The following is a 15,637-nucleotide window of genomic DNA, read 5'->3' on the forward strand; positions in this document are numbered from 1 at the left end:
TTATGTCCACAACATTTTTACAATGCTTTCACAATAAATCCTAAGTGGCAAGTTATTACGGTTGTTATCGGTTGGACAAAAAAGTAATTTCAGTGGTAGGTTCAAATTTGAATTAATAACAACTAACCACCTATGATTTGTTGTGAAAATATTTAGAACTTTTTGGGTAGGTTTTCTTAAGTTGAGAACCGCATAATTAATTCTCTTTAATTCCACTTTCCCTTTCTCTCTCTACATATTTTATTTTTCCTCCTCCTATTTTACAACTTCTATCAAAACTTAGTTTTTATAAATAATAAAACCATGTTACTTGTTTAGACTAACCTTAGCATTAAGAGCTCTTCCTTTTTCTCTGTAGCTAAGAAAGACGGCTTCCCCATCTTCTCTTAGGCAATAGAACCTTGTCCTTCTTTGCAGGTGTGTTTTTCATCTTAAGCACTAAGTGTGCTTGTAGAGCTTGTGGATTTTTCTTTTGGGGTATCGGGAAACAGTTTCTTTTGTTGTCATGGAGGATTTTACAGATCTTGGCGAAAATTATCACTCTTAGAGAAGGAAAATACGGGTTTTGTACTACCAAATATTCCCAAGAGAAATGACTTTATAATCGCGGCAAAATTCTTAACCACACGTGCATTGAATATGGACGCTATGGGAAGAACCTTTAAACAAGTTTGGAGGTGCAGTGATGGCTTCAATATTCGAAATCTTAAGGATCATAAGGTTTAGTCTGTGTTGCTGATGAACGAGATGTGAATTGAATTCTGTCAAATCAACCATGGAGTTTCGATAAACATTTGGTGGTGGTGAAACGATATGACAAAGGGATTCACTTGAATTCTTTAAGTTTTGAGATGGCAATGTTTTGGGTTCAAGTTCACGACATCCTTATTCATTTTATGTGTACTGAAGTGGTTGAAATGATTTGTGAGAATATTAGGGAGGTTGTTCAATCAATTGGAGCTAAAACTGAGGAAGGGAGTAGCTTCATAAGGGTAAGAGTTAAGATTAATATCTCTCTACCTTTGTGTAGGGGAAATGTGATTACTCTTGAGAGCGGGGAGAAATCTTGGGTGTCGTTTAAGTATGAGCGTCTGCCAAATTTCTGCATTTGGTGTGGTAAGCTGGTTCATGGTGATAGGGACTGCCCATTGTGGATTAAGAGCAAAGGCACACTTATAAAGGTAGAACAAAGGGAATTCAACGTATTGTTAAAAGCACCACCATATAGACCATCAAATCAAGAGGTGATTTTTGTTCCAGGTTTCTATGATAAGTCCGGGCCAAAAGATAAGGACATGCCAAGAACAGGGAGGTGGCATAGTGATACGGTGGTCGGAGATATTGGTAGGGTAGCAACCGTGGAAGACGACTCAATAATGGAATCCGAGGAGTTTGGGGACGGGTTTAATGATGGTATCAATGTGGGGGAGGTTACAAATTCAAAAACGGGTGAGGAAATCAATTTGGCAGCAGGTATTGTGGAGGAAGTTATTCAGAGTAATCAAGACTCTCTCCCCATTCCAAAAATAAATGATTTGAAGCATGATTCAAGGGAATTAACATCAGCCAACAGTGCACTAACAGACTCAATTTCACGTGAAAGAGGGTTGGAGAAATTTAAGGAAATACCACGTGCTTGTCCTAATGAACTCTGCAAACGGTGTGTTGAAGAACTTGATTCTGAATTAAAAAAGTTTGATAAGCATGTGGTTGGAGGTGCACGGGTTGTCTCAAAAAATTCTACGATTCCACACCCGAAGGAGTTGATAGAGTTTGAGTAAGAGCAAAGTATTGAGGAGGCGGCAGGCTTATCCAAGGCTTCCCAAGAAGGTATGATGAAGAATTTGAATCATACAGGGACTCTAAAAGAAGGCATCAATCAAATAGAGTCCCAATCTCTACCAAATGTATACAAACCGGCTACATGGTCTAGGAAGAAACAGGAAAGACTAATCGTGCCCTCTGTGATGAATGTTTTGGTGGGGTAGAAACGAACTAGTGTGGCGGAAGAAAATCCTTCTGAGTTACCTATCAAGAAGCAGATGGTTTCAAAAAGTAGGGAAGAAAAATCTGAAGTGGTGGAGGCTGGTTCCTAGCCCCACCAGATACAATGAGTATTTTATGTTAGAACTATCGGGAGCTTGGGAACCAGCAGACAGTTTAAGAGCTCGGTGATTTGGTTTGGGCACAAGATCCCACAGTTGTGTTTTAAGCTGAGACATGGTTGGTTGAAGCTAGGCTAGGTGAAATTAGGGACAGATTACAAATGGGTAATTATTTTGGAGCTACAAAGGTAACATTGGGCAGTGGATTAGCACTATTTGGGAAAATGGAGTGGAGTTAGAGGTTGAGTCTTCTTCTTTAAATCATATTGATGTATCAATTAATAAGGGGAAGGATGATGGGTGGAGGTTTACAAGTTTTTATGGGGTGCCAGAGACGCAAAGGAGGATGGAATCTTGGAACCTTATGAGGGATTTAAATGGGAGGTTCAAGGTGTCATGGCTGTGTGCAAGAGACTTTAATGAGATTACAAGGTTAAATGAGAAAAAAGGTGGGAGATTAACACCTTATAATCAAATGAAAAATTTTCAGGATGTGTTGGATGAATGTGGTCTCTTGGATTTGGGTTTTGTGGGAAGTAAATTCACGTGGTTCAAAAATTTTGCAAATGGAATATCAATGTGGGAGAGGCAGGATAGGGCGGTGGGAACTACAGATTGATTCGAAAAATACTTGGCTACTAAGGTGAAGATTTTGGAATGTGGTTTGTCGGATCAAAAGTCTTTGACTATTCATCGTTGTGGTATTCCAATGAGGAATAACAAACCATGGTGATTTGACAAATGTGGTTGGAAGATGAGGGATGCCACGACACAGTGACATCAGCTTGGCGAGATGGGGAAGGGGATTCACCAATGGGTAGGGTGGTGGAGAAAGTGGGTAGATGCCAGGAAAAATTAAAATGGTGGAGCACGAGATGTTTTAGCAATATTACATGAGAAATTACCCCCCCCCCCCCCCCCCAAAAAAAAAAAAAGAAGTTGAGGGAAGCAGAAGTGTTGGCTTTGGCTAGTAACAATGTGGATTTGTTGGTAAAATTGAAAAGTGATTTGGCAAGATTATTAGTGAAAGAAGAAAAAATGTGGTACCAAAGGTCCAAAGCACATTGGATGAAGTCAGGAGATAAAAATTCAAGCTATTTCCACAATAAAGCCTCCCAACGATTTAGGAGAAATAGGATCTTGGGTTTAAAGGACTCAATGGGTGTGATGTGTATGGGAGGTGATAGGGTGGTGGGTCTATTAGAAAACTACTACTAGCAACTATTTACCTCCTCAAACCTGAGTGAGATAGATGGTGTGACACAATATATTGGGCGGGTAGTAACGGAAGAAATGAACAAGGAGCTTACCAAGGATTTTACAAGAGCTGAAGTTGAATTGGCTCTAAATCAAATGGCACCACTGAAAGCACTAGGACTGGAAGGAATGTCACCAATTTTTAAGCAACATTATTGGCAAAATATTGGAGATGATGTGACTGATGCAATCTTGCATTGTTTGAACACGGGGAAAATCTTTACAGGTTTGAACCATACCTATATTACTCTTATTCCTAAAGTTAAATGTCCTGAGAAAGTTTCTGATTTTAGACCTATAGCTCTTTGTAATATCTTGTATAAAATTATTTCAAAGGTGCTAGCAAATAGATTGAAAAAATTATTGCCTCTAATTATTTCTGAGTTTCAAAGTGCCTTCCAGGCTGACAAAGCTATCTCAAATAATATTTTAGTAGCTTTTGAAACTTTACACCATATGAAAACAAAGAAGACAGGAAAAACGGGTTTTATAGCTATGAAGTTAGACATGAGTAAGGCTTATGATAGGGTGGAGTGAATTTTTATTTTGTAAAACTTATGGAGAGGATAGGGTTTCATGAAAAATGGATTGGGTGGGTGTATGAATGTATTAGCTTGGCCTATTTCTCTATTATGGTAAATGGGGAACTAAGGGATAACATTGTACCAACAAGGGGGTTGAGACAAGGGGATCCTCTATCTCCTTACCTTTTTCTTTTATGTTCTAAAGGTCTGAATGGTTTGATAAATAATGCTATAAATGAAGGGAATATTTGGGGTTACTCTCTTTGTAAGGGAGGACCAAAAATTTCTCACATGTTTTTTGCAGATGACACCTCCTATTTTGTTGAGCAAAATTGGAAGAGGTAAACACCATCCAAAGCATTTTGAAGGTTTATGAAAAAGCTTTGGGCCAACAAATAAATATAGAGAAGACAGCTCTATTTTTTAGCAAATCAGGGACCGAGTAAACAAAAAACTCAATAAAAGATCTTATTTATGTCTCGGAGATAAAGTAATACAAGAAGTATTTGGGCCTACCTGCAGTAGTGGGGAAGAATAGGAGAGCAAGTTTAAACTATATAAAAGATAAAGCAATATGAGAAGTATTTGAGGCTACCTATAGTGGAAGGAAAAAGTCCTATCTCAGGCAGGGAAAGAAGTGCTCTTAAAGGCAGTAGTGCAAGCCATACCCACTTTTGCAATGGGTTGTTTCAAACTCCCATTGGGTCTTTGCAAGGACATTGAGAAGTTGATTCGGAAATTTTGGTGGAGACAACATGGTGAGTGCAGGAAGATCCATTGGAAAAATTGGGAGACACTTTGCAAACCAAAGAAAGGAGGGTTAGGTTTTAAAGAGTTAGCAAAGTTTAATGATGTAATGCTAGCCAAGCAGGTATGGAGACTTATTCATGATAAAAATTCTTTGCTTTGTCGTGTCTTTAAGTAAAAATACTTTCCAAATGGTACCATTTTTTAGGCCAAACAATCTGCGGGTTCATTTGCGTGGAAAAGCATTTTGATGGCAATAAAAGTTATTTCCATGGGTGCAAAATGGAATGTGGGTGATGGAAAGTCAATTAGAATCTTCAAAGATAGCTGGCTGCCTGAAACAAATGGAGGAAAAATCACCTCATCCCTCACGGCACTAGGCAGTGAGGCTAGAGTGGACAATTTGATTGAGCAGAACTTGGGTCAATGGAATGAGCAGGTGATTAACTCTTGTTTCATCCCATTTGAAGCACAACAAATAAAAGCAATTCCATTAGATGTATTCCCCCAATCGGATTTTCTGTACTTGTCAATGGAAAAAGATGGAGTGTACTCGGTGAAGTCAGGGTACAAAGCTATTTGTGAGGATGCAAGACGAGAGGAAGCTTCAATCTCAAAGTCGACAGCAACATCAGGTATATGTTCAGCGATTTGGAAGCTCAATGTGCCAGGGAAGATCAAACACTTTCTTTGGAGGGCTTGTACAAATAGCTTGCCAACCAAAACAAATCTGTTAAGGAGAAAAATCATTTCGGAATCACTGTGCCACCGATGTGGAAAAAGCAATAAGGATACGAAGCATGCTTTATGGGATCGTGAAGCGATAAAACAGGTTTGGTGTGTCGATTTTGGCTGGGTCAATCGGTTTGAAGCTGAGCAAGGAAACTTCTTGGATCTGTTTGACCGAAATCTGGTAAGGTAGAGTTGTTTACTATCTCCGCTTGGCATATCTGGGTCCACCGAAACAAAACCAGACTCCTCAAGGAGCAAGCTGTACCGCTCGACAAGATTAGAGACACGGCAAAAACTTACCTGGAACTGTTCTATGCTAGCCGAGACTCACTATGCAGATGCAAGCTTAGAAATCCAGCAAGAAATCGCAGGTGGCAGCCTCCAAAACCGGGTGAATATAAATTAAACTTCGATGGCGCAATGTTTAATGAAAGCGAAGAGGCAGGAATTGGCATTGTAGTTCGCAATTCTGCAGGTCAGGTCCTGGCATCATTGGCAGAAAAAATTAGGAAGCCATGTACAGCGGAACACTTGGAAACATTGGCAGCGAGTCGTGCCGTTATTTTTGTTGCTGAACTTGGACTACAACAAGCGCATTTTGAAGGTGACTCAGAATTTGTGATTAAAGCTTTACAGATGGGCACTATATCTTCCTCATCTTTTGGTCATTTAGCTAGAGATATTATAACTCATGTTAGCTCCTTATAGAGTTTTTCTTTCTCTTACATTGTTTGGCAAGAGAATGTTGTTGCACATGCCTTAGCTTAGAGAGCAAGACTGTCTTTTCCTTTGTTTGTTTGGATAGAGTCTGTTCCATCAGATGTTGCTGATTATGTTTTAATTGATGTTCCAGTACATTGAATAAAATGCAAGCATAGATTTCCTTATCAAAAAAAAAAAAAAAAAAAAAAAAACTTAGCATTTAATGGGAAATAGTAAATTTAATCATTTAACCATATAATTCTAACAATCTCCTTTATGTGCGGGCTCAAACTACCATTTAATAAATGAAGCTAAACAGGTAAGATTTTAAATGGGATGTAGGGTAAAAGAGACAAACCATTATTATTTAACCATATATATAATTCTAACACAAATCTACAAGCAACAACTTCAGCAATGCTTTGTCATAGGTGTCAATCTATTTTTTATGTTTTGTTTAGTACTAGGAGTTATTTTGTGAAATAAATGATGGGACTGATGAACTCACCTTCCTTAGACGACCTCATCAAATATACTCGTCCACCTAGGCACGACACGGACGAACACAGGAGAACCATTAATAAGAGTATTTAATGCCGCGGATAGTTACCAACTAGTGTGCATATCATTGGAGCCCTAAGGGCACTAAAACTAAAATTAAGGCCCCAACGGCTAGAAACCATGAAGCTGTATATATACACCCTGATCAGAGACAAACCAGGTACATATGATCCACCCAAAAATACTCTGATATTCAGAACTCTCTTATTATTCTTAAAAAGCTTCCATATACTGACTTTGGCATCGGAGACATTATGACAGGCACCACACCGAAGACCACCATAGGAGAGACTCTGTCCTAGGTTTGCAGGAACAACGACGAGGATTCATTTCCATCTGGATGAACCAACAGGACTGAAGATCTTACGCATCATCAGTTTGGTGCCGTCTGTGGGAACGGCATTTTCACACTTAGGTTAGAAAGCATGGTTCCAGTCAATTCCCAAATTCAGATGGAGTCCAACCAAAATCCTACAGCATTAGCCCTGCAAATCTAGACACTTGCAGCTAGCGTGGAAGAACTCACCAGGCAGAACCAGGAGATGAGGCTACGGCTCCAGCAAAAGGAGAACCGATCTAGGGCCAATCAAGAAGATGAGGGAGATAGCCATAGAAGGAGCGATTGTCGAAGACCAGCTACTCCAGATGAACCAAACTCAGATCTTCTCCAGGAGATGAAAAAAGAGATGGACGAGCTGTGGAATGCCATTAAAGGGAAGACAAATCGAAGCCTGGATAGGATGGTCAAGATGACAGATTTGCCTTTTACAGTGGCAGTTTTAAAATGCCAGTGCCGTCGAAATTTCGCCTACCTCAACTTGAACAGTTTGATGGACTTAAGGACCCCTTGGACCACCTCAACATCTTCAAGACAACACTAGGCCTTCAACAGCCTTCTGACGAAATACTATGTCGCTCTTTCCCCACCACTCTCAAAGAAGCTACAAGCGAGTGGATCATGAAGTTACCAACATCGTCCCTCGACAACTTTGAGCAGTTGGGCAATGCCTTCTTGCGCCACTTCATTGGAGGGCAACGCCCATGGAGGCCAGTAGACCACTTACTCACCGTTAGAAAAGGGGATAAAGAGACCCTAAGTTCATATGTGAAACGCTTCACTTGGGAAACTTTAGAGGTAGACGAAGCTGATGATTGCAGTTAACTACCTTTAAAGCTGGATTGAAGTCCACGGAGTTCATGGTCTCACTCGTGAAGAATCCTCCTAAGACGATGGTAGAAATGCTCTTGAAGGTACAGAAGTACATGAATGCAGAAGACGCTTTAGTCGTGATAAAGGATGCAGAAAAGACTAGTGAAAAAGCAAGGAAGGAGGATGATCGTAAAGGACGAAAAAGGGAATGCCAAGATCGTCAGACTAATGACAGGGTTAAAAGGAAAGACGAAAAAGCTCCTCAGACAGTAAAATTCACTCTTTTAGTTATGCCTGCTGATAAAATTTTGGCGCCGATTAAAGATAAGCACTACCTCAAGTGGCTAAGGCCATTACATTCGTCACCCAATATGTGTGACAAGAAGAAGTATTGTCGTTTCCACAAGGATCACGGCCACTACACAGAGGATTGTAGGGACCTAAAGGAGCAAATAAAGGAACTCATACAAAAAGGGAAACTGCAGAGGTTTGTGAAGAAGGGGGAACCTAGTAGGTCTAAAGACGACAACAAGAACCAACGCGAAGCCTCACCTAGAGACGAGGACCACACGTTCCAACATTCGCCAAGCGTGGTCGGGGAGATAAAAACAGTCACAAGTGGGCCATCCATAGGTGGGTCGTTCAGATCCCTCAAGAAAGCATGTTAGAGGCAGGTAAACAACGTCCACAAAATACCCTCCTTAAAGCAGAGATGAACGGACAGGGACATGTTTTTCTCAGAAGAAAATGCTAGGGGAGTGAAGCAACCTCATGACGACCCCTTGGTCATAATGCTCACAATAGAAGGATTCAATACCAAGAGAATCCTCATAGATAACGGCAGCTCTGCAGACATCATCTATCTCTCTGCTTTTCAGCAGTTGAAGTTAGATCCAAGAAGGCTGCGCCCATTTGACTACCCCCTCGTTAGCTTTAGTGAAGACAAAGTGTATCCTAAAGGCATAGTGACACTAACGATTACAGTGGGGGCTTACCCAAGGCAACTGACTCGTCAATTGGACTTCTTGGTAGTAGACTGTCCCTCATCTTACAACATGATCATCAGGATGCCCACACTCAACCGTTGGAAAGCAGCCACGTCCACCTATTGCTTAAAGGTAAAATTCCAAAAAGAAAACGGTGTAGGCGAGGTAAAAGAAGATCAAGTACTAGCCAGGGAATGCTACTAGGCCGTGTTAGTTGCAAGAGAAAACCATACGTGGATGATTGAGGAGAAGGAAGAAGATAAAGTGGAAGCCCTAGAGACCGTAGAGTTGGTTTAAGGAGAAACAGCAAGAACAACCAAAATAGGGACAGCTTTGAGTCTTGAGATAAGGACGAGACTCATCCAGTTCCTTATAGAAAACTTGGTCGACTTCGCATGGAGTCACGAGGACATGCCAGACATATCCCTAGAAGTCATTCAACATGGGCTAAACGTGAACCACAAGAAGAAGCCCGTCCAGCAGAGGCGACGATTCTTCGCTCCAGAACGGAATCAAGCAACTACAGATAAGGTCAACAAGTTGTTATCAGCAGGCTTTATTTGAGAAGTCTACTACCCAAAATGGCTCGCCAATGTCGTCTTAGCAAAGAAAGCAAATGGAAAATGGAGAATGTGTGTGGATTTCACGGACCTAAACAAAGCTTGTCCAAAGGACAGTTTCCCTCTACCAAGGATAGATCAGTTAGTGGATTCCATAGCAGGACATAAACTACTGACATTTATGGATGCATTCTCGGGGTACAATCAGATCAAGATGGTTGAGGAAGATCAGGAGAAAACTGCTTTCATCACGAGCCAAGGGCTCTATTGCTATAAGGTAATGTCTTTTGGGTTGAAAAATGCAGGAGCAACCTACCAGAGGTTAGTGAATAAAATGTTCAGCAAGCAGATTAGAAGGAATATAGAAGTGTGTGTGGATGACATGCTCATCAAGAGTAAGGAAGAGCTTGCACATCTAGACAAGACATTCGCAACCTTCAGGCAGTACCAAATGAAGTTGAACCTAAGTAAGTGTGCCTTTAGAGTGGCCTCAAGGAACTTCTTAGAGTTCATGGTCTCCCAAAGGGGAATAGAAGCAAACCCAGAAAGGGTGAGAGCAATACTTGATATGGCGTCGCCCAAGACCGTCAAGGAAGTCTAGAAGCTCACAAGAAGGATAGCGCTGCTCAACAAGTTCGTCTCTAAAGTAACGGACAAGTGCTTACCCTTCTTCAAGATGTTAAAGCAAGCTTTCCCTTAGATTGACGAATGTGAGGTAGCTTTTCAAGAACTTAGCGCTACCTAAACAATCCACCCTTCTTGAGCCCATCCAAGGAGGGGGAAAATCTATACTTGTATCTAGTAGTATCAACCACGGTCATAAGTGCAGCCTTAATTCAGGAAGAGGACAGAAAAAAAACTCCCAGTTTACTACATCAGTCAAGCTTTCCAAGGGGCAGAAGCCAAGTACCCGAGAATTGAGAAGATCACATTCACATTAATAGTAGCCTCGTGCAAATTGCGACCTTATTTTCAGGTGAACCCTATCTTGGTAATGACAGACCAACCCATTAAAAAGTCCATGAACAAGTCCGTGGTAGGTAGAATGGTCTAGTGGGCGATTGAGCTTAGCCAATTCGACAGTGAGTACCGCCTTAAGACAGCTATTAAAGCGCAGGTATTAGTGGAAGAGATCCATGAAGGGGTGTGCGGAGACCATGCAGGCCCTAGATCCTTGGTAAGTAAAGTTATCAAAACAGGTTACTTCTGGCCTACTAGCAAAGAGAGCAAGGGAGCTCATCAAGAAATGCGACAAATGCCAAAGGTTTGGAAATTTCCAGCGCCTTCTAGCAAAAAGACTGACGACAATAGCCTCCCCGTGGCTATTTGCACAATGGGGAATTGACATTGTCGGCCCATTGCCCCGAGGTAAGAGACAAGTAAAGTTTCTACTAGTCGCTATTGACTACTTTACAAAATGGGTTAAAGCAGAGGCATTATCAACCATCACCAAAGCAAAAATCCAGAGCTTTGTATGGAAGAACATAATTTGCAGATTCAGGATTCCACGGACGATCATATCAGATATTGGGTGACAATTCGACAGTCAAGGCTTTAGAGATTTTTGCTCAAGCCTAGGGACACCCACAAGCGAATGGACAGACAGAGGTGACTAATCGAACACTACTCAAGATCATCAAAGCCAAGTTGGATGACGCCAAGGGAGCCTGGCCGGAGTAATTGCCCAATGTCTTGTGGGCTTACAGGACTACAAGAAGAACCTCGACAGGAGAAACCCCCTTCAAACTCACTTCTGGCACCGAAGCAGTAACCCCGGTCGAGGTGGGAATAACCAGCATCAGACGAGAGACATTCCACAAAGAAAGCAACGACGATCAATTAAAGGTCAACCTGGATTGCTTGGACGAGGTTAGAGATGGAGCTTCCAATAGAATGACGAAGTACTAGTAGAAGATGGCTGAATACTACAATAAGAGAGTGAAGCTTAGACAACTTGACATAGGGGACCTTATCCTGCATAAAGTCACCCCGGCAACCAAAGACCCGGCCCAAGGGAAACTCGGCCTAACTTGGGAAGGACCCTACTGGGTCATTCATTACTCTAGACAAGGCAATTATCACTTGGAGACCTTAGATGGGTAGAGATTACCCCGACCATGGAACATTGAGCACTTGAAGAAGTACCACCAATAGACATAACAGATAATTGTATTCATTTTTTAAAGCAATAAAAGAACTATTCAGCCAATGACCTAATGCAAGCAAACCTAGTAGCTTAAAAGCCAAAATTTGGCTAAGTAACAAGATTCTGCCTAGACGGATATAAGTTATAGATGAAGCCAAAAATGACAAGATCCCTTAAATGGGTGTAAGTCACAAAAATTGGCTAAGTAACAAGATTCCACCTAGACGAATGCTAGTTACAGACGAAGCCAAAAATGACAAGATCCCTTAAATGGGTGTAAGTCACAAAAATTAGCTAAGTTACAAGATTTCACCTAGATGGATGTAAGTTAATGACAAAGCCAAAAATGACGAGATCCATTAAATGGGTGTAAGTCACAAAAATTGGCTAAGTCAAGATTTTGCGTACACGGAAGTAAGTTACTGACGAAACCAAAAATGACAAGATCCCTTAAATGGGTGTAAGTCACAAAAATTGCCTAAGTAACAAGATTCCACCTAGACGGATGTAAGTTATTGACGAAGCTAAAAGTAACGAGATCCCTTAATTGGGCGTAAGGCACAAAAGCTAAGTAGCAAAATCCCGCCTAGACGGATGCAAATTAATGACGGGACAAGACTCCATCAATGAGTACAAGTCACAACAGAAACTTTAACTAAGTCACAACAATGCAAATTACTAATGCAAAAGAGGCAACTAAAGGAAAGGAGCAGTCACTAAGTATCATGCAAGGAAGGAATGAAAACAGGTAAGTATAAAAATTATTGAATAACTGAAGGCCCAAAAACAGTGGGTAACCAACATTGTTTCAATACGGTAAGTAAAATCCCATAAACACTGGGAAAAAAATTGTTCTTAAAATAGGATAGAAACACTGTTCTAAAATTAGAATTAAAAAGCCCAAAACACACCGAGCACCCAAAAAAAAGAAAAAAGAAAAAAAAAAAAGAAAGGCAAGTAAACAGGTTCAGGAGTCTGTAGCTACGTTGTCACCGGCTGAAGCATCACCCTCAAGAGCTAGGGACTGAGAAGCTTCGTCAGCTGCCATCTCCTTGTCCACATCTTCAAGATCTAGATTCAATAAATCAACTTCGATAGGATGCTTGGCAAGATACTGCCTCAGGAGCTCAAAACCTTTGAAGTACTAGCTAAAGAGGACGGTGTTGTACTCCTCTGTCGTCCGGAAGGCTTCCACGGACTTCACAGCAATCGTCTTGATTTTTTCCTTCATGGCCAAAAGCTGCTCGTCCTTCTCCAAAGTTAGTTTCTTTTCCACCCTCAGCTCATCGGAGAGGCCCTTAACCTTTTCCTTGATGGAGTTAGCCTCATCCATAGCAGCGATCAGATCCTTCTTCAATTTGGAGTTCTCTGCCTCCAAAACCTCCACCTGGGACACTGCGAACGCCACCTTCATCTCCTGGGTAAGGAACTCTAAAGTGATATGAAGGCTCTCCCCTAGCACCTGAAAGAAGAAACCAGAACTCAAAAAAATGCAAAAAATAAAATAAAATAAAACAAAGGATGAATTTGCACAAGTACACTACCTGGACGAGCTTGTGGAAATGATGACCCACAACTTCATTAGGAGACGTGCCCAAGAATACCTTCATCTCCTCAGCAATAAAGGCCTCTTGTGCACTTGCCAACACGACGCCAGCGTCGTCCTAGACACTGGACAAACAAGAGTCAACTTTATCCTTCCCCTTGTCACCTGTATGCTACCTCTTTCGAAGAGGGATGATCTCTTTAACCGAGCTAGCTGGGGAGGCTGTCCTCATCCTTTCAGTCCCGGGGGTGGCTGGGGTAGCCAAAGTGGCGGAGGCCCCTTTCTCCACCACGCGCACAGTTCTGACCCCAAGATTGGAAAAGGGCTCGTTCTTCTTAGCCCTCATTCATGTATACATCCCCTGATTGAACTTCATCATCATCCCTGCAAGAGGAAAAACACTTTAAAAAAAAAGGAGAAAGAGAAAGAAGAAGGAAGGAGTAGCATAGATGAACTCAACCAACATTTACTCTTTTTCTGCTCAATCTCTATATTTCGCAAGATAAAAGCAGAGGGCTCTAGACCATGGTAGTGAAAAGCTAGAGTCCTAGAGTCAACCAGATTGTCAAAGTCTTCTATTGTCCTCACGTACTCAATGGTCGCTTTAACACGCTGCCTATATCTGCTTTTAAGCTTTAGCTGTCTCTTAACTGTGCACAAGATAACAAGCAAGGAAGTTAGTAAGTGACAAAATGTGAGCCAGAAAAAATAGATTAATGATATTGATGAAGGACTGGCAGAAAGACGGCGCATCTAGACTCATGGTTCCTCACCGACAAAGCAACCTAGGGACGTCTCCCCAAACTTTGCCAAAAAGGGTCTCAAACTCATCCCCGAAGACAAAGACGAATCGGGACTTCCAGTACCGGAATGACGAGGGCAAGTCCCTGACGATCCTAGCTTCCCTGACCCAAGGCACTAGCTCATAGTACCCGAACTCCTTAGATTCTTTCAAACGGTACAAATAAACGAGCTCGCCCACCTTTATCATATCCCCATCAGCAGTAGCCAGCCATATCTCTATACAGCTGACCACTATCCTCTAGGAGTTCGGCTTAAGTTTCCCAGGAGTGATTCTAAAGTGGTTTAGAAACTCCATGATAAAGGGGTGGACGAGGAATCTGAGCCAACTCAGGAAGGTAGCCCTGTAGAAGCACACCTCCCCAGGCGAAAAATGACAAGCTCGTTCCTTTGGTCGAGGAAGATGAACCCTAACCCCTTTCAAGAAATTGAAACCTTTGGCTAAATCTGGAGAGGATCTCAGCATCTAGACCATACTCCTCTCCAAGAGCAGAAAAAGTCCTAACATCCCGAGGGACGGAAACGACAGTATCATCCCTCATCTCCATTGGGTTGTTGCTAGAAGACAACCCAGTCTCGAGCTCACTGGATCTAACCTCAAACATTATCCCTCACTCACTCACCAAACCCTCTAACCAATAAATTGATTGACAAAGCAAAGGGAACAAATCACCCAATACAACGCCTAAACTACTACCCTCAAAAACAAAGTTTTCAACTGAAAGGAAAAAGGCACGAGAAGCACCTAAAGAAGCCCCCAAATGCACAAAAAGAAGGAAACTGAAGGGCAAGCTACCCTAACCTCGGAGCTATTGGCCATGAAGACCAGAAAATGGAGGAAAAGAGATGAATCCTAAAAACCCCAAAAACCAAAAAGAAAAAAAAAAATTCGAGCATAATCTATATCTATGCCATAAAAAGGGGGGTGAGGGGGGGGGGGGGAGAAGAAAGGCATACCTCAAAAGGAAGCACAGAGAGCTCAAGCACAAAATGCATTGGCTCGAAGAAAATCGCAAAAATAGGTTGGAGAAGAAGAAGCTTAGAGCAATGATTGGAAGTTGGAGAATGTGAAGGGGAAAGTGAAAAGAAGGGAAGTTTAAAAACCAAGGGACAAAAACTGAAATTCAGTTGAAAACCTAAGAGTCACACAATTGGAGCATTAACTCCACTGGTCAGAACACACCACGTGACCACAATGTGTGTGGTGCCGCCACCACGCATTAAATGTGGAGCGAAATCCCAAGAGCCATGTCTAATTAGAAAACCTTTCATCTTCTGATAGTCATCATGACACATCACGACGACCATAAAACCTGGGGGGCAGCTGATGGGACTGACAAACTCACCTTCCTTGGACGACCTCATTAAATATACTCGTCCACCTTGGCATGACACGGACAAATGTAGGAGAACCATTAATAAGAACATTCAATTCCACAGACAGTTACCAACCAGTGTGTAAACCGTTGGAGCCTCATCGAAACCCATATTCATGTGTCCTGAGGCATTACAAAAAGGGCACTAAAACTACAATTAAGGCTCCAACAGCTAGAAACCAAGAAGCTATATATATACACCCTAATTAGAGACAAACCAAGTACATATGATCCACCTAAAAATACTTTGATATTCAGAACTCTGTTATTATTCTCAAAAAGCTTCCATATACTGACTTTGGTATTGGAGAAGTTGTGGCAGGCACCACACCGGTGACCACCTTAGGAGAGACTGTGTCCTAAGTTTGTAGGAACAACGACTAGGATTCATTTCTATCTAGATGAACCAACAGGACTGATGATCTTACACATCATCAATAAATA

The 15,637-nt window shown here is 41.7% G+C and overlaps 1 protein-coding gene across 1 annotated transcript; it reads left to right on the forward strand.

Moving 5' to 3' along the window:
* The first annotated feature begins 851 nt into the window (after positions 1-851).
* On the forward strand, positions 852-1,781 carry LOC126700963 (uncharacterized). Its single transcript, XM_050399122.1, has one exon. The coding sequence runs from the start codon at positions 852-854 to the stop codon at positions 1,779-1,781; it is 930 nt and encodes a 309-aa protein (XP_050255079.1).
* The last annotated feature ends 13,856 nt before the right edge of the window (positions 1,782-15,637 follow it).

The sequence above is a fragment of the Quercus robur genome, chromosome 9 (genome assembly GCF_932294415.1).
Source record: "Quercus robur chromosome 9, dhQueRobu3.1, whole genome shotgun sequence".
In the NCBI taxonomy this organism is placed as follows: domain Eukaryota; kingdom Viridiplantae; phylum Streptophyta; class Magnoliopsida; order Fagales; family Fagaceae; genus Quercus; species Quercus robur.